This window comes from Macrosteles quadrilineatus, unplaced genomic scaffold, assembly GCF_028750875.1.
Source record: "Macrosteles quadrilineatus isolate MER2022 unplaced genomic scaffold, UCM_ALF_1.0 Scaffold_5__1_contigs__length_97177068, whole genome shotgun sequence".
Classification (NCBI taxonomy): domain Eukaryota; kingdom Metazoa; phylum Arthropoda; class Insecta; order Hemiptera; family Cicadellidae; genus Macrosteles; species Macrosteles quadrilineatus.
The window spans coordinates 1,984,275-2,004,449 of record NW_026542598.1 but is presented as its reverse complement, the minus strand read 5'-3'; the positions used below and the strand labels follow the sequence as shown (position 1 = coordinate 2,004,449).

The following is a 20,175-nucleotide window of genomic DNA, read 5'->3' as shown; positions in this document are numbered from 1 at the left end:
AATTTATAACCTAACTTTTAAATAATAATATCAGAACTAACTGATAATAATAATAATAATAAGAACTGTTTATTTACTAACAAAACAGGTGTTAAACATTACCATTTTCTTAAAATTTATTTGTTGGTTACCATATAGCTTACCATACCTTTTTAAAAGTTTAAAATCTGAATTAATTATTTGTTAGATTAAAGAACCCCCTAAATCTATGATCAGTATTTTGTAAAATACATGTACACAAAATTGATTTTGCAAATTTAATATTTACATATTCAAATTCATTTAAACTGCTATATCTACAGCACATTCAGATCACATTTATACAACCGTACCAATTTCCATTAATAATAGTACATCTATAATTGTCACCACAACAATTATCTACAAAAAAATATCTTTGCACTTAGTTCTTGCAGGTTTATCATAGATATTATCAACACTGACCGACCGAAATCCTAACGAAAGTTTTGGAAAGACCACTGGCTTTATTTTATTCAAACTATTACTGCTACAGTTCAAATTCTGGCTGAACAAAACGGCACACGATTTTGTCTTCCTGTTCTGGAACTGTTTGATCATATAATCCTTTTGGTTCACACCCAAATATAGATTCTGCTTACTACTGACAGTTCTCATGTCACTTCCGGAAGGATCATAGTATAGCGGCGTACAGCATGATCTACTGTAAATAATCGCTCTAAACCCCACCCTGAACTTCCTATTGAAATACGCGTAAAGGATTGGGTTGATACAAGAATTTGAAGCACCCAACCACTGAGCAAAGGGAAGAATCATAAACACAATTACTTCCTCGGAAGAAGTCAATGGCCCTCCAAGTTTTATTCTCGTAAAGATGAGGTACAGCGGAAGCCAGGAGAAAGCGAACAGAATGATGACCGTCATCAACATCTTGACCACTTTGACCTTTGACTTCTGTATGATCTTGTCCGTTGCCTGGCGTAACTCTCCTGGAGGTCGGCGTAGGAAGACTTTGCGCCAGATGAGCAAGTAGCATGCTGTGATGATGGTTAGTGGTAGCAGGTAGCACATGAGCAGGTTGGCTATGATGAAGTAGACATTACCACTGTAGTTAGTCGGCCACACTTCTAGACAGGCCTGAAATATATGGTAAATTAAGATAGTTAGAATAGACGATACCAAACATTGATCGCCAGAAGATACCTGGAGGATACCAGAACCGTTTTAACAAGTTTTCAGGGACGTCGGTTTAACTGGAAAACCCATTATAAGGACTGGCCTCGGTCCCAAGGAGTCCGGATAAGAGGGAGTCTACTGTATGTCATCAATTTGCAAATGTAAAAACGTTAGTTAACAAAGTTTTGCAGATTCATCATAGAAATTCTCTTTAAAGCTAAGCGTGCACTGGGTCAGGACGGCACTGATGGACAGTAGGTACGGAATTTTCCAAAAATGTTTAGCATTGATTTTCCTATGTGTGCGAGCACTAGGCCGTCACGGTTGGGACAGGACCATACAAACTTTCTGCCATCCGAAAAGAAGTTTGGAAAAAGATTTCTAGGACATCCTGAGGTTCCATACCGATGAGTCCACTGTTACGCCCACGTCTTTTGGTTCGGAGGGTACGGACCCAGTGGGTGCAGATAACCTAAACCAACTAAATATTCAGTTACTTTAATGGAATGGCTGTCTTGAGGAGGAATCGTTTCAACACCTCCAACATATGATTAGATTACATTTTAAATTTTTTTGACACACCAGGACTGTGTATTTTAAGGCGAAGAGGAGTGAAGAATTGTAGAATGAATCATATGATACAGCGAGGTGATTATAAGGCATCTTTAAACACTCTGGCTCTCTGAACCCGGCTCAAGAAACAAACAAGGTAGAAACACAATGTTGTGTGTTTTAACAATAACAATAGGCCCCACTAGAAAAACAGGCCATGCTGCAGCACGGGCAGCACAACACTGTGTCACAGTGGTGGATAGTTGAACTAAAATCTGACAAACAACCAGCTTATTTACCTAAAACACATGGGATATGGCAGTGAATCTATCTACAAGTGTGACGTCATGGATCCTGCAGCACGTCCTGTTTTTCTAGTGGGACCTTGGTTTTAAGCTTATTATGAGGAAAAATAAGTATAGAATTTCACTGTCTAAGATCAGCTGTTTCTTCAGCCAGGACCATTTAATAAGAGCTAGATCAAGGATACAACTAGGTTCAGTTGAAAGCAACCAAAAAGCTACTGGATTTACAGGATCAAATCAGCAACCTTATGACTACTAAGCGAGCACTATAACCACTCAGCCACCCACATAAATATTTCAGGTCTTTCCTAAATTAACCTCCCTAAACGATTTTCATCCTGACCTGCTCTTCACTGCCTTCATACAGTGGTTGCAGCTTGAAGAAGACAGCCCAAGGCAGAGTAATGGTGAGTGACAGCAGCCATATCGCTAGGATCGCTCGCTTGCTAACTCGAGAGGAGATCTGCCACTTGAGCGGGTAGCAGATAGCGAAGCAACGCTCCACAGATATCGCTACAAGAGTATTAATAGAGGCGTTGACAGACACTCCCTGAAGGTAGGGGATGATCTTGCAAATTAACCAGCCCATGGTCCATGCTGTGAACAATACGGGAGATATAAATGACTCTGGTAAATATAAAACATACCAGAGTGTATAACAAAAATTTTATATTTTTTGTAAAATAATAAAGTCTAAATTATAATGTTAACAGAGGAGTTGGAGCTTGAAGAAAGACTTTGATACTTTATCAAATTCTTATTAGTATTGACAGAATACTACCTCATACTACCATTTTCACTTTAGTTGTGTGTTTTTTTTGTTTTTTTTTCAAAAAGGTTAATAGAGGATTTAACATAATAGGGGAGTAAGTAATCTGTTCCGAGTACTAAAAACAAACAAAAATTCTGGACTGGAAATGTTATCAAGAGGGTATATGGAGCTATGATCAAACAAATATGGAAGAAAACTCCCTGAAAGAGGACACCTCAAGAAGAGGTAAAAGATAAAGTAACAATAGACAAATTTAGATCATTGTGAGCTGATGAATAATATGCAGGGGATTGGATGAAATGGAGATTGTTAGTTGGTGAGGCCAAATATCTTCTTTGGTATTTAAATAATAATGGGAGTAAGAAATATTAATTAAGTAATCACAATGCAGTCATATCCAATAAGAGGTGTTTATGCTGGGTTTTAGCCACCTCTAAAATATTATAAACTAGCTGGCCCGACAGACGTCGTCCTGTCCTAATGTGGTTTTATGTCAAATGCTCGTTCATTTTCAAGATGAGCTCGTTCGCATAGCTCAATCACGTCCGGGTTAGATTTCGTTCGCTACGCTCACTCACCTTTAGGTTGGAGCTTGTTCACTGCGCTCACTTGCCTTCAGGTTTAGCTCGTTCGCTACGCTAACTTGCCTCCAGGTTGAAGTTCGTTTGCTACGCTCACTCACCTTTTGGATGCAAATTTGCTGTTGTCATAAATTTAAAAAAATAATAGTGCTGCACCCTGTTGATAAACCTATTAACTTTGTAATGTTATTAAACATCACAGAATCAAATTGTTTAGTTGAACCAGCTGTTAAGATTCTTTAATTCCATTTAAATGAGTACTCATAAGGTAAACATGGGAAACTTCAGAGCCACTGGGGCGGAGCCCTTTTGACAGATCTGCACCAAACTTCACATAAACCATCCTCGAAAAATCTTAATAATGCTTGAAAGTTTCATTACAATCTGTCGAGCGGTTTCGGAGTCCATGAAGGACAAACAAACAAACATACACACATTGGATTTTATATATATAGATTAGGCTAATTGATTACTAACATTATCTGGCTATTTTCCTTTGCACTTTTCAAACCTAGATTAATTTTAACACAATGAAATTTCAAGCATAATCTGTCTTGATCTCCATACAAGACATAATATTAGTTTGCTTGATGGCTAGGCTACACAGTAAAAATGTAGAACCATATGTGTCCCATTCAAGCAAAATCAACCTTTAACAATGGGGACAACCAAACTTTGCTTTGTCCAACAGTTTTAATGCAAGACAATGTTTCGATCTGCAATACATATTTCACTAAGTCTTGGCTTCCAGCTTCCACAAACCTCTGGCTGCTTATTTCTGTTTCCCCAGTCCATATAAGTTTTCTTATGTCCCACTCATGGACTATTTTGTAAAGCAAATTTTGGTAGTAGGTAAAATGGACAAAGTTGAACTTAGGGCAAAAAGACTAATTCAGGAACATGAATAATTAATTTACAACAAAAAAGAGAAACATCCGAATCTTATTCTTTGCCAGGATTCATGATTTTCATACCTGACATGATATTGCTTGTTAGTGTGAAAGGCAAACAAATAATGTTCACCAAGAGATCGGCGCAGGCGAGGTTGGCGATGAAGAGGTTGGTAGACGACCTCATCTTGGGACTACGACAGACAACCATTACGACACATGTGTTGCCAACGACGCCAATGATGAACACACTTACGTACGCCACACACAGCAGCACCTGGAGAGAGTAATTCGTGGTTACAACAAGAAACTATTTTTATGTTAATTTATAAAGTTTTAAGTCAGGGAACGAACCACACTCTAATATTTGAACTGGCTCTCTGATCTGTTGCTGCTCAATGAACATTAATCACTCATCAACCACCATTTTTTTTTCTTTTGGGGGGGGGGCTTATTTTTTACACAATGACAAATATATAGACTCACAACTGCTGAAAGTTGTTCTAGACACAACTCCTGCCCGATCACGTAGTGTGCTTACCAACAGTATTATCTCTTTTTTTATCACAAAATGTTTGTGTGTGTACATGTTCTATTTTTTACTGATATTGGCGACCTTCGAATGAAGAGACAAGACATCTGTAGTGGCCTGAAGATGACTCCAGTGTTGAGTTGAAACTAGTTGCCATAACACAATCGATCAAAAGGCTTGGTAACTATAAACATATATTTGGACGGGGAAGAGAACCCAGCACAATAATACAGTACAAAATTTGTTCAAGTAAATCTAAATATTTTACTCCATTACACCAATATAATCAAATATGGGTATTTGAACAATGAAGTTCATTGTTCAAGCTCACCGTCACAGCCGTGGGATATCGAAAGAGTGGTAAGGCCACAGCAACGGCCTCCGTGTCATTATCCATCTTCTTTAACTCCAAAACATCTGGAAGTAGAACATCAGTTACTTGATCTAATAACTTTTTGTTACAACTGTGTGGTTATAGTAAATAGAAACTACTGAAAGCTATACCCCACATGTGGAGTATCCTGGGAGTCAAATTTAGAAACTACTATGTTTGGTCATGATTACTAGAGTTGTTGGGTTTGATAGACTGTTAGCCCAAGCGGTGGCCATTAAGACAGCCCTCTAGATCAAATCCTTGTCTTGGCCAGGTCTTGTGTGCACTCATGAGAATTTAGACATATTTTTGTAACTTTTACTGTATTGATCGTTCGTAATTACACACTTAATTTTTCTTGTTAGCAAAGTGGTACAGTAGTTAAATTGGAATTCCCCCAGGGAATTTAAGTCTACATCCGATGTAATTTTTTATTGGACCAACAATTAATGATGATTTCTAACAAAAGATTTATCTAAGGTAGTTATAAGACCAGGGTTTGGAACAACATAACAGTTTCATCCTCAGCTTCTCACCTCACTTAAATATTGTTTATTATTGTGTAACAAACTAAAATAAGTTTACCAATACCGGTAAACATTTCAATTATTATTTTAATATACATTTTTGTAATAATTGTTAAACTTGTTTAGGTACTTTCCTGTTAAAGGGAACATTCATTATTATCGATGATTATTTTCTCGATATATCGATATTAACAAATTGAAACATATCAGCTGACAACTACGAAAAATATTGTTCAGTATCAACAAACATTAATGAAATGAAACTATTCTAAAAAAATAACCTAACATAACTAACCAAACTTGCTGTGACATTTAAAAATTCCGTGTTTATAACTTGCCTTTTATATTCAAACCCAAACGGAATTTTTTGATGGTACAGCAAGTTTGGTTGGTTATGTTAGGTTAGCTTAGAACAGTTTCATTTCATTCCATATAATAGACTATTTTAGCCTAAACAAGATCAGTTGTTAGTTGTTGTCAATTTGTAATGGATCGGAAAACAAAAACATCGATATATCGAGAAAAAAATCATCGATAATAATGAATGTTCCCTTTAACAGGAAAGTACCCTTGTTTATTTTACTGATGGAGACTTTGATCGCAGATAATAATTTTCCTAGAATTCACTTTTTGAAGGGCTTAGATCAATGAGATATAACCCTCAGCTGTGGAATAATTCAGCCAATTAATTGTACAAAGTGTTAAACTGGTTTCAGAATAAAATATTATTACTTTCAGTCTTATTGTTTATACGAGTATATAAACTCAAATGTGCTTCTTAGTTAAATTTTCTCCTTTAACTAAACCTATTCCAGACCTTGAAATGACATTTAAGTCCACCACCCCACATTTTAAAGTCATAGAATGTCATAAATGTTTCATGAGCTGCAAATCAAAAACTTTTAAGGGCAACGGCTGAAAGTTGTCCATTTTACACTTTGTGATGTAAAATCAAGTGATGTAAAATGCATTCAGTTCTGCTCCAATCCCCTTACTTAAGCTCCTTTGACGTTCACTGGTCCAAACACCACTATTAGAGGCTCACAACAGCCTCATGGCCGCCTTGTAAAACCATAGATTTCTTATACTATCATAGCATTTATTATACTCATAGACTAGCTAAAGAAATATTAAGGTATGTTTATACCCGGTGGCAACTAAGTGCTTTGACGTTCATTTATTAATTGCTTGAATTTATGTGTTTACTTTACAACTAACTTTACAACACTATTACAATAACTATTTGCTAGTATGGTTTGTCCTATGTTATTTATTTTAACCAAAGAGGAAAGCCTAGATTGTAAAATGTGTCTTCTAACTTAGGAGAAACTCAGTAAATATCAATGCTAAGGCATAAACACTTTGAAGTTAAAACATATCAAAACTGGCTTCACATTTTACAAAGGGGATGAAAAGTTAAATCATTTTAGTGTTCCAGTTCAATGGTTTTAAAACTTGTGTGTAACATTTATTTGAATTTTAAAATAGTTTTTTTTTTTAAGTCGGAAGTATAATAAAAAACAATTCACAAGAAGAAACAACAAATTTTGAAAAATAAAATAACTATTCGTAAATTATTGATTTCTCCAAAAATGTTTACATCAGAATTCTCTAAATTTAATACGTCTTCAATTTTATTTGGTCAAATTACCTTAACTAAGTGACCATTTACTTATATTCAATGTTGTGTGTTAGAACAAATGACATTTTCCAAGAAAATATAAATTTACACTCTTATATTTTCTCTCAACAATCTTACAATTCAGCTAGTTATTTATAAAAATAAAAAAATAAAATAAAAACATACAGTATGGGAAGAAAAGCTGTTAAACTTTAATTGTACTTACATTGTTTCCTAACATGTGAGTCACTGAAAATAAAACTAGTCGCTCTTGAACCATCTCTGCAGATGTGATAGAGATACACTGAACACAAGTCCAAGTGATCCATGGAGAGGAATCGATTCAAAAGATTCAGTTCCTCTAAAAGATCAACTGGTCTGTGAATGTTTCATATACTGCTTTGCTTTCTTGTCACCTTTTAAAGAACTATTTCTATAAGAAATGTGTAACTGAATTGGAAATTGTATCGTTTCTATCAACAATGTTATTAGCAACATTTACTCCATGGAGAGATGTGTGGTTTTTCAAATTGAAGTTTACTGTTAACAAGTTACTCTTAGTGACTCATGGTTTGATCAGCTGTTTCAATCGTTAAGTATTTTGGCAAATTTCCCATAAGAATAAGCTATTATCGTAGGTCTAATGGTAAGACCTAGAACCGAGCCCATTTTACTTTTTTGTTTAGACTTTTAATGTCCCCAGAGGTCAAAAACACCATATTTTTTCAAATTCATTTAAGTTATATATATATATTGTGTCAGTTAGTATGATAACTTGAGTAAAATTATCCAATTTTGATTAAATTTAGTACAAATGTGTAAACCTACATTTATTCAAATAGTTTGAAAAATATCATGACCGGACTATAGGAACGGTAATTTATGGGGTAAAAATAGGTGATCACGGGTCTCAAATCTTTCCCACGAGAACAGTCGTTTCAGTACTGATTGTCCAGTTAAAGAGATGTCATTTCTGCCGAGTGTAGTCCGGTTTCGGTAAATCCGATGTCCGGTTAAAAGGTGCCCGGATAAGAGGGAGTCTACTGTATATTGAAGCTGTGTTGTATATCTAATGGTTACAGAGAAAATTTCCGTAGCAGAATTTTAACATTTTTCTAAACACCTAATTTAGAAAACCAGTGTTCACAGATTACAGATTGTTCAAAATTGTAATAGTATATTTCACTACTAGTCACAAAAGTGACCCATTTCGGGGCGAGATAGTGTTTTACATGCGAGTCGAAGACGAGATATTTCGTAATCTATTCATTTTTCTAATCCAAACACAATACAGCTGTACATTTAATTTTAGTGTTGATGTCAGGCAAAGTATTGTTTGTGTAGCGACAGTAATGTTTATGTGGGGAAAGTAATGTTTGTGTCAGGAAAAGTCAGCTGATCACTATTTGTTTTCGGTGTATGGAAATTGAAGATTTTCGAAGACCTCAGCTGTATGGAACTGGGCTATTTTAGAATACAGAGTGATGAAAAACTGTTGATCTGAAATATTCTACAGCTGATGATATTATTTTCTGATAGGATCAGCTGTTTCACTGAACAATTCATTGCCATTCAAAGTCTGTGGCAGATTGTTTGATATTTTGGACCATTTTTTGGACATTTTAGGTTTAAAAATATCGATCCATTTAAACACTCAATCGGACAACACAAAAATAAAAATGCCTCTACTGTACATTGTACTCAAGACTTGTTCTTGAGACCTAATCTTTCGGCAACTCATTCCCCCCTGTGTGGAAGGTTGCCATGGCACCGGCTCTACCCGGTTACTCAAATGTTCAACCACCTGTTAATGTCCATTCATTCACCTCTTGTGTTTCAAAAGGCTATTTGTGTAATGTGCTTTAACAAGTTTAAAATAGACTGGTTGTAAAGGGCAAGCCATAAAAACCTTGTAGTTTATTTATAGCAATTTGGCCTATTTCTTACTAGGTTGGGTATACACCAGTAGATTGCAAAACCCTTGCCACAGCAAACCTGCAGCCTAAACAAATTTATTAATTTTTTCTAGACTATTTATTCAAACAGAAATTTTACTGTACAGAAATTTTGTTCCAAGTAAATTGGCTCAATGAATTCTTAGGTTTGTTGTTACAAGGAGCACATAACATTTGTTCACTTGAATTTTTAATCATCTATTATATTATTAAAGTGATAAAATCAAATTTTATGTAAACAGTTAAGGCCATTTACCAAATAGAAATATAGGCATGTCATATCAAAATGAAGCTTAGATTTGCTGAAAAGTATTGATATGGACGAACTCCCTATAAGGGCTCTGCCCAACAGGCTGATTTCCAAAGGGCTACGCCTTGCATGTTTTGGAAGTTAACGTTATTCTATTAATTTAGTAAACAACAGCTGGCCAATGCAATTGACAATAGTTTGTTTTTTTTACATTTTTGTTTACTTTTTTATTATTTACTTTTGTTCTTAAAAGAGGTGCAGTGAATGGACAGTGAAGCTATTTCTAGCTGTTTGTTACAAGTGAGTGATTAAAGGTGTTCGAAACACGATGATTATGAGATTAACAAACCATGTATGTTGTTCGTTCCAAGCAGTTGTCACCGATCTTTAACAGGTCGCCATTTGATTGAAAAGTATTAAAGTAAAGTATTAAAAACGTCATGAACGAGAGCAGCGTGTTCAGGTACAACCGTACCCACTTCGGCCACCTTAGGACGTAAGGTATCCACTGCTTTTAACATACTTTCTGATGACAATTTCTCGAACTTGGGCCCTTTAAATGAAGTATAAAGTCAAAGTTGATTAAATTAATTTAATGGTGGCTTCTGTACACCCTTGAATTTGCAGGTAGAACCTCTTGTAGTTAATTATAGTGAACCTGAACTTTCTCTGGGTGGTTTAAGGGCATGGACTGAAGTAGCTGTTTAACAATTAATTAATCAAGAGATCCCTACCAACATTTGGCAAGAACTCATTTATCGGCTTATGGATTGATGCTCATATTGAATAGTTTTTGGTGCAAGTTCAGTTTAAAACCATAAGCTACATTACATTATACAATCTGACTATTAAAGCCTCCTGATATTCATTTAGGAACACCTCAGCATGTGTTCCAAAGTCAAGTCAACATGCTTGTTTACGACCATAGCGATGTCTTTCTCTGTTTTTTTTTTTGTTTTTTTTTACTGATAAACTATTCATATCATGAATGTTTTTTCCAGCCTGAAACTTAATTGTTTCATAAATAAAACTATTCTTCAAACTTCCAATCAACAAAATGTAACGAACCAGCACATTAAAATGGAGGAGTTGTTTCAAAGAGTTTGAGCTCCGACTGATGTATTTGCTTTTTGGCCATGTACCTATACAATATTTGTTATTTCATGAATTACACACCATTAGTTTGTATGGAAAAATATCTCACAAAAAGTGCCAAAATACTTTCACATGCATCACAGCAAAATTTGGTTGTAGTTGCATCCCTTGAAGTAAAACTATTTCTGTATTGAATTGTTTAAGTTTCACCAAAGTAAAATAATTTGTTTCATTGTAATCATATTGAAATTTTTCAATTATTCTTGACTTACGCAGCATTTAAACTATAGTTCGGCCGCTGAGAAAACGACCTGCGCGCTAATGCTAAACCAATGCTGGAGGAGGTCGCTTTCTAAGCGGCCGAACTATAGTTTATAAATAATGTCGGTTTTAATATTATAGATGTTTAGACTTTTGCTGTAATTACAGACACTTTTTCCATGGTATATTGAGTAGGCCTACTTCTAAGCTTTGAAAATTAGTTTGTAACAAATTGACATTAATCTTCAAAGGTAATTTACACTACAATTGCATCTTCAGAATACATTTAAAATCTTTATTAGTAAGGATATCAACATTTTCCAAAAAATAACCATCACTGGTCAAGAGGGACTGTGTGAAAGGGAAAACATTGTAAATAATATACAATTTAGCATAAAAATATCTTTATTGTATACACTTAAACTAACAACATATACAAATAAATAGGATTATTTACATAAATATTTACAAGAATTGTATTTACATCATTATAAAAGTCTTTAAAATAGGAACAAAATTAAAAAATTAATCTTTTACCTACAGATTATTGATTTAATCAACTTCTTCAACTGTTGGTCTCCGTCCACCGTGTTGACCCTGTGTTCCTTGCTGTCCTGCCCCATGCAACTTAGCCATGATTGGAGAACATTGCTTCTGTAGCTGCTGCAGTCGATGTTCAACCTCTTCCTTCTCCGCCAACGTGTTGTTGTCCAACCATCGCAGAGTCTCGTCACATTCACTCTTCACTGTCGACTTGTCACTCTCGCTCAGCTTGTCACCAGCCTCCTCCACAGCCTGTTTCACGTTGAAGACGTAGGCTTCCAGTTGATTCCTCGCGGAGATACGTTCTCTTTGTTTATCATCTTCCTCCTTGTATTTCTCTGCCTCAGAAACCATTCGGTCAATTTCCTCTTTTGACAATCGACCTTTGTTGTTTTGGATGGTGATGTTCTTAGACTTCCCAGAACTAGTATCTTTGGCAGAGACATTGAGGATACCATTTGCGTCTAGGTCGAAGGTGACGTCTATCTTCGGTACTCCGCGAGGCGCAGGAGGGATGCCTGTGAGGTCGAAGGTGCCGAGGAGATTGTTATCCTTGGTCATGGCTCGTTCTCCCTCAAACACTTGGATGGTGACGGCTGGCTGGTTGTCCGAGTAGGTGGTGAAGGTTTGGGATTGTTTGCAGGGTATTCGTGCATTCCTCTCGATTATTTTGGCCATGACTCCTCCAGCTGTTTCTATTCCCAGGGAGAGTGGGGTAACATCAACCAACAACACGTCCTGGATCGCTGAACTCTGGTCTCCACTCAATATTGCAGCCTGGACTGCAGCACCGTAGGCTACCGCTTCATCTGGGTTGATAGAGAGGTTCAAAGATTTGTCTGAGAAGAAGTTTTGCAGCATGTTCTGGATTTTGGGGATCCTCGTTGATCCTCCAACTAATACCACGTCGTGAATTGCAGACTTGTCCAATTTTGCATCATTGAGAGCTTTTTCTACAGGATGTAATGTCGCTCTAAACAAATCTGCACAAAGTTCTTCAAATCTGGCTCGAGACACTTTGGTGTAGAAATCAATTCCCTCGTACAAAGCGTCGATTTCAATGCTCGCTTCTGTGCTAGAAGACAGGGTTCTCTTCGCTCGCTCTGCAGCTGTCCGTAGTCTTCGAGTGGCTCTTGGATTACTACGTAGATCCTTCTTATACTTCCTCTTGAACTCTTCAGCCAGATGGTTGACCAATCGGTTGTCAAAGTCCTCTCCTCCCAAGTGAGTATCGCCTGCTGTCGCTCTCACTTCAAACAGGGAACCTTCATCGATGGTGAGAATAGACACATCAAAGGTTCCGCCTCCGAGGTCAAAAATCAAAACATTCCTCTCCCCTTTCAAGTTCTTGTCCAATCCGTAAGCCAAAGCAGCTGCAGTAGGCTCGTTGATAATCCTAAGCACATTGAGACCAGCAATAGCTCCAGCATCTTTGGTGGCTTGTCTCTGAGAATCGTTAAAATAAGCAGGCACTGTAATTACTGCATCTCTGACACTTCCGCCTAAGAAGGCCTCGGCAGTTTCTTTCATCTTAGTTAAAACCATTGAACTGATTTCTTCAGGTGCAAATTTCTTAACCTCTCCTTTGTATTCAACTTGGATCTTTGGCTTACCGCAGTCACTGACGACTCTGAAGGGCCAATGCTTCATGTCATCCTGGATCTTGGGGTCGTCGAACTTCCTACCTATCAACCTCTTGGCGTCAAACACAGTGTTCTGGGGGTTCATGGCTACCTGGTTCTTGGCGGCATCTCCTATCAGCCTCTCGGTGTCTGTGAAGGCGACGTAGCTAGGAGTCGTCCTGTTGCCCTGGTCGTTGGCGATGATCTCCACCTTCCCCTGCTGCCATACACCCACACAGGAGTAGGTCGTCCCCAGGTCGATTCCAATAGCTGGCATTTTCACTGGCATATTTCTGATAGATCAGTAGCACACAACGATATAAAACTCACAGGTATAGTCACAATCACAATATTAAACTCGATCACCAAAACGTCACTAGATATAATATCACTCAATTTACACAGTTCGCACTAATGTGAACTTCTCGCTGTCTGAATTCAAACTTCAAACTAGTGGTTGACGCGCGCGATCGGTGTTATAAAGGCCAGCTGCTGCCATCTAGACACTTCTCAGCTGTTCCACACGACGCGCCGAGTCGGTTCTAGAAACGCTTCGCTGATTGGCCGAGAAGCGTCGAGATCGTTCTAGACTGTGCTGCTATTGGCGGAAAGTGATTCAATGGGTGATTCTTCGGGCTAGTTTTGTCGTTTTGTCACTCATTGTACGTAATTTGTAAATACTTTTAACTTCAATAGCCCGAATAGCCAATGCTTCAAGGCAATTTTCCGTAGTAAAGGGATATTTTACATTAAAAAAGTAATCTATAATTCAAATTCTAAAGTTATTTACACGTTATTTCGGAAGTTTATAATAATTATGAGATTTTTACTAAAAACATCTAGCTAAACAGAAATTAATTTTTCAACCAAAAAAATCAGAACATATAATGTTCTATAATTTTTATTTTGCTTATTAGAACTACTCATTTTACCTTCTTTTTACTCCATTCGTATAGGCTAACTAAATAGTTAACTATAACGTTGAGAAGTAAAATATTATGAATAATGTGAAACAAACCGCCATCAATTCCCTGATTCCCTAAATATTACAATGCAATAGTACTACTATCATAATTCTTGATTCTTATATAAGTTTAACTATAATTTGATTATTTAACATTTTATATTTTGCCTGTTTCTTTGTTACAACTGCCAAATATTAATTTGCATTTGCAAGACCAATGGCACAATCCTACCTATAAAACCAATCTTTACTTCAAGAAACATGCGAACCACACTTAAATTATGGAACACTTTCACATACCGTAAATAAATCATTCATAACTATACATATAACCAAACCAATAGGACCATAGATAAAACATAGTTTAATCTATGATAGGACGCAGGCAACCAGATGTATCGTAGCGCCTTCAAATTTGTTTACTCCACAACAGCACAGTTATGTGCTGAGGTTGCATTGTAATGCCTCAAGGAAACAAATAATTCCCAGTTATAGCGCGCAAATTATACGTTGTCCCGTAATTCAATTGGCTATAACTAAAACTATTCAATGGCAATTTGCATTGACCAAACTGTTAATTTACTTCAGAATTCAGATATCTTGAAATAATTGACTAAAACAAGATTTTTAATTGAAGTGCCAGTATCTATACAAAACAATAATTTTAACAAACTAGCTGTTACCCGTCAGTTTGACTTCAAAAATATTAATAAAAATATTGATTGCCACACCAGGTTCAATTATCAATTATTTAAGATGGGGACGCCACTATGTGCGTATTTTAACCCAAATATGAGTGAAGGATGAGTGTAGGATGAGTGGCGCGATCTTGTAGTCTTGTTAGTGACTAAGGCCGACATATTCCTTAGACACAGCTGTTAATTAATAGCCCATACAGCTAATGGCAACTAAGGGACCTACAGTTTATAGTGGAACAAAAAGGTTGGGGGCCTCTGGGGGCCTTTTAAATAAAAAAATCCTATAATATTTTTTGTTTGCTTACCTTTAAGCCTGTGGTTATATTGGCTCTATTAATGGAAAATTGGCTCAATTGGTCAAGCAGTTTTCACGTTATTGACATAACCCAAACAATAATGTCTATAATATTAATTCATTCCATCTTTCATTAACTTAAAACACGAAACTTTTTTTATAAAAATGTTGGAAAAAATAAGTCAATCAGTTAATGAATTATGCGCTACAAAATAAAAATTACCCTATTCGCACAATACCACAACAATTTATTATTTGATTGACAGTTTGTTCTTATTGTGTAAAATGTTAATAGTCCTGCACCCTGTTTGTAAACCTTGTAACTTTATAGTGCTATTGAACATCGTAGAACCAACTTGTTAATTGAAACAGACCAGACGTTAAGATTCATTAATTCCTTTTAAAATTAAAAATCATAAGGTTAACATGGGAAACTCCAGAGTCACTGCGGCGGAGCCCGAAAGTCAGATCAGAATAAAAACTACTTTGTTTTCCTATTTAATGCATAAAAGAACCAGTGTGCAGAATTGATGTAGTCTAGCTAAATGGGAAGTAGGAGAATTATTAGTGATTAGTGAGTGAGTCAGTCAGTAAAGGGTTTGCATTTATGTATAAGTCAGTGCTTACACAATAAGTCAGGCAGGAGTCAAAATGTTAAATTAATGATAACGCATTATTAGAAAAAATATGAATATGAATACTTACCAAAATAAGTGCCCTTAAAATATTTATAAATTAACAAATTGTTCTACTATTTCATCAGAAATTTAAAATTTGGTAGCAAAGTTAAGTTTTCACATTTAAATGGTTCATTGACTTTGAATGTTGTAAATGAACATCCCATTTTCTTAAGAAGCTTGTTTCAGTATGTTACTGTTTTAGCTTGGTGATGTAGAATATTTTTTTCGTTCGTATTTGAGGAAAAGTTGTTCAGTGAGCATTTACACCAAAGATCAAACATACTCCAACTTGTTTTTTTGTCTTGTTATGTGTTGGTTAGTCTATGATTACCCTCTGTGGTTAAAATGCCAGAATACAAGGATTTTTCAATTACATTCTCCTGTTTGGTCGTGACCGTTTTAGTCTGTAAACATAACCAGAAATAAATCAAATACAGCTACAGAACATGTGTGTACCGTAAACAAGCCATTAATTGAGTTTTTTTCAGCTGATGCATTTAGGATGACAGATTTGTAGGAAAAGTTGCTTTAATCAATGGTTGGGTTTTGTTTATTATGGTATATAAATAATCAAGCGTTGTGCAACTATCCTTTTGCTTTTAGTTGAAACTTTACTCCGATTTACAGTTAAAATCTAGAATACACATTTGGAATACTTGATCATTGATAAACCTTGTATTGACCATTCAACGATCTTTTCACAGTCTAATCTTTTCCCATGGTCAAGTGTTTGTACGCCTTCAATTGTTGTTTTCTCCATAACCCCAGTTACAGTATGTCTCGGAATTGCATTGCTACAACGGAAGGAGACCAATAATTCTCTGTTGTGAGGTGTGAGGCACAGTAAATGCATTACACTAGCTCAAATTATTCATCTGATGTTTCCAGTTATCTGGATTATTTTTGTTTTGAGATTATTATCTATGTTTTGAGAGTAACTGGAAGATTGGGTTGAATTAATTTGGAAAAATTCAATGGTAATAGATAATTGAAATAATTGGGCAATCTAAAGACCAATAATTAATAAATCTATGTATCAAAAAGTAACAATAACAGGATTTAGACTGTTCCCCACAAAAGACGTTAGAATCAGATTGGCTACCAACTTGACGCAACGTACTGGTTCAAGTTCAAGTTGAAGTTATTATCCAAACTTGAAAATAATTGACAGTTTAAAAATGTAGGAGTGCTTATCGCAATTAATAAAATGTTAACTTTTCTTGAATCAAATTTACACCGATTGAGAATATAGATATTACTTGATTTTTTGTGCTTTTTTACATGTATTGGAAATCCGAGAAGAATTATTTTATGTTACGATTGTTTAAACAGTATTAAAAATTTCTTTGATATTGTAGGGTCCACATAAAAATTGTAAGTCATAATAATAGAGACCAGAAAAGTGAGGGTGAGCTAGGCAAGGTTCCAAACAGTCGCTGATGGAGTTTTCTAGAAACGTCGCTTTGTCACGTTCTAGAGGTTCTAGAGAGTTGACGCACAACGCAGCGTCATCTAGTGCGTTATCAAACAACTCCTATCGTTATCGTTCTAATTTTACCTCTGAGGTTAGGTTAGTTTATCTGGATGTCGCAACCTAAACCCCCAAACCAATGAATTTCTGGTTTTTTAATTGACAAAATATCGTCAATCTAACTATTTACTACACTATTGCACAACTTCCGCGACGATTTTAGCAGGTTGGTTCCTATACATCGGCATTTTTCAAATAGGCCAAATAAATAAATAATAAATGAACAAATTTATCGTGGGTTTTCTTCTCGAGGTAGGTCTAAACCTATGTATCTTTAAACCAGAGGTTTAATCGCCTTGTATATATATTAGATTATCTGGTTTTGAACCCAACATAAGAGCATTCAATGGAATGTCAATGGAGTGTATTTGGATGTGGAACATAAACTTTGTCTGGTGATCCTAATTTTGTGAACAACGTAAGTGTATACTGAATGGTACAACTTTACCATAAAGCACTTATAAGACTTATAAATCTGGTTTTGAAACTAGGCGACTCATTGTTTTTAAGATCTTAAACAGTTTGCATTAGAGAAAACATTGTTTCCAAAATTCAAAATTTTAAAAAATTCCTTTCCCGTTGTAATTATTTATTTACTAGCTATGGAAGAGGGAAGAGGACTTATATTTTTTTGAAAACTCATCAAGTAAATTGTAAAAGTAGTTAACAACCTAACTTAAATTTGTAAGAAAGTTTAATTTTGATAGGTGCTTCAGTATTTTACTCCACAAGTCTACCATTATAAACTAAATCAAATTGACTTTATTTTAGAAAAAGCAGAGAAAAAGGTCTTCGATAATCGCCTAATGAGGTTTCCATTGACCTCAATAATTATCTAAATACGTATTCATTCATTCTTCGTAATTCAACACCATAAGATAATTCCTACGTTTGACTGTCTGGCGTACGCTACCAGATAAAAATAGATTCTGAATGAACAATGTTATCAGACGACCTTGAGGTTCGCCGACAAGGCCGGTGCAATGTGATAACGCCTGCAAGCCCGCCAAGTCGATGGTTCGATCTAGAAACCGCAGCGGAAACAGGTGCTGCTTCCAAACAGCTGGCGGCCGCGGCGAGAACTAACATAACCTAACTTATTGATCGAGTGCGGCAAGAACGTTCTAGATTTCTGGAATGAAAACAAGTTGTCTTTATTCACCTTAGAGGGTCTGAAGTTAAATATTTTAATTTTCAATGAAAAAATATACCTATTTTGAAATTTAAGACGATTTTACTACAAATCTACTGTAATAGGGTCTAATTTGGACTAATTCAAGGCTCTTTAGTCAGTGGTAAAGTTTAAATGTTCTTACTGCAAAATGTTAATTGCATAATTTTTTAAATTTGTATCTGTTTAGATTAAATGTAAAACATTTTGGTTCATGATGTTGAAAATAATTTACAACAACAGTTTGAATTATAAACAACAAATAGTAGCCAACCGGACTCGTCTGTGACCGCTTTATGTCATGTTTGAATTTTGTATTTCAATACTTTGAAATGTTTTTTATCTGACAGGTTGACATCAGACAAAAACTCACTAAATGATTAATTAATAGTATTGTAAGTCAGTTAATCGTTTTTTAGGGAAGTCTCCAAAAACTTGTAATCAAAACAAGCTTGATTTTTTCAGCAAAACTATAAATGTCAGAAATTATCCTTAATACTATTATCCTAATTCGTAAATAATCGTACTACTATCATTGACTTTGTGCCATAAATTATGGTTTAGTCAATGCTACTATCCTGTTACATTTACCGTTCCAGCTAAAGGTTATTTTCATTCTTATCACACAATTTTGCAATGATTTTTTTATGAAAATGGACAAAAAAAAAAAAAACACCCATACATTTTAAAAAGTGTGTGGAAACCACTTTAAGCAGTGTAATTCAATATCCGTTTGAAAATGAATGAGCAATTTAGGTTACAATTTACAAAAACACCAAGAAATAAGAATATAGATGGGTGTAATTTTACTACGAGTAAAATTGGGCCTTTTACTATATTTGATAGCTCAATCGTCAGTATTTCAATTTTAAAATATCGAATCCTTTCCAAGTTGGCTTGGGAACTTGTTTGAGCCACAAGAACGCTCTAGAACCTTGAACGATTTCTCAACAATGAATGAATGAATAAGCGGGAGTCCCTTCCCATCCCACCTGCTCGGGGTCTGCCGGTCTAGAAACTAGACTCTAGAAGGTTCTATAGGATGTCACAAATAAGGGACGAGGTTCTACGTCCGTTGAAGTTCTAGAACGTTCTCACTTCTCCAAATCCTGAACCAAATTTGATGTAGAATGGCAAAAAAACACATTACTAATGAATAAATTAACAATTCATTAATTCGGATTGAATCTTCTTACATACGTGTACATACATATTACCTGCATATTGTAATAGACAATAAATAGGCATTTTTTAAGGTATAGAATAAACTTAAAATTTGGTTCACCTACAATGAATGTAGTTTAGGTCAATACATTTTTCATGGGGCTGCTATTTATCGAGAAATACATAAACTATATTTATCATTCTTAATTTGAAATTTTATTATAGGTACTTTAACATAATGAATAATACTTCAACTAATACTTCAAAAAATAATACTTTAACATAGTCGCAATTAACTGAATCAGTAAGTAATGAAATTGTCGAATGGCTTTTAGAGCCAAAAGAATCCCGTCTAATAATTTCAGGTTTAGAACAACTTTAAATCTAGTAGACAAACACTATTGTATGACCATTAACAGTTTTTCCCTTTTATGAAAAATCAGTTCGAATTACGTAATATCATTGACTATATTATATAATATGCTAAAACGCCATACCACGTGCTCGTTGAAGACAAAGAGGAGTCATAATCATGACCTCGACTTTACTCACACACACACACACACACAATGTCGGAATGCCAGCCGGCGTCTACACCTGGTGCTTTGTCTATGGGATTGATCCGAACATCACAATAT

At 35.5% G+C, this 20,175-nt stretch overlaps 2 protein-coding genes across 3 annotated transcripts; both read right to left on the bottom strand.

The window, feature by feature from the left end:
• Positions 1 to 380: 380 nt before the first annotated feature.
• Positions 381 to 20,087, bottom strand: LOC128994131 (neuropeptide SIFamide receptor-like). 2 transcript variants are annotated; one of them, XM_054418423.1, is made up of 5 exons: positions 20,035 to 20,087; positions 5,119 to 5,204; positions 4,340 to 4,532; positions 2,356 to 2,609; positions 381 to 1,116 (listed from the first exon to the last, which is right to left on the bottom strand). In XM_054418423.1, exons 1-5 carry the CDS (start codon positions 20,069 to 20,071, stop codon positions 382 to 384), a joined length of 1,305 nt encoding a protein of 434 aa, XP_054274398.1. In that variant the 5' UTR covers positions 20,072 to 20,087; the 3' UTR covers position 381. The 2 variants fall into 2 exon arrangements, with proteins under 2 accessions (XP_054274398.1, XP_054274399.1); XM_054418424.1 differs by lacking the exon at positions 20,035 to 20,087 and adding an exon at positions 7,535 to 7,587.
• LOC128994130 (major heat shock 70 kDa protein Ba-like) lies at positions 11,332 to 13,420 on the bottom strand. Its single transcript, XM_054418422.1, has one exon. The coding sequence runs from the start codon at positions 13,321 to 13,323 to the stop codon at positions 11,422 to 11,424; it is 1,902 nt and encodes a 633-aa protein (XP_054274397.1). The 5' UTR covers positions 13,324 to 13,420; the 3' UTR covers positions 11,332 to 11,421.
• Positions 20,088 to 20,175: the final 88 nt, after the last annotated feature.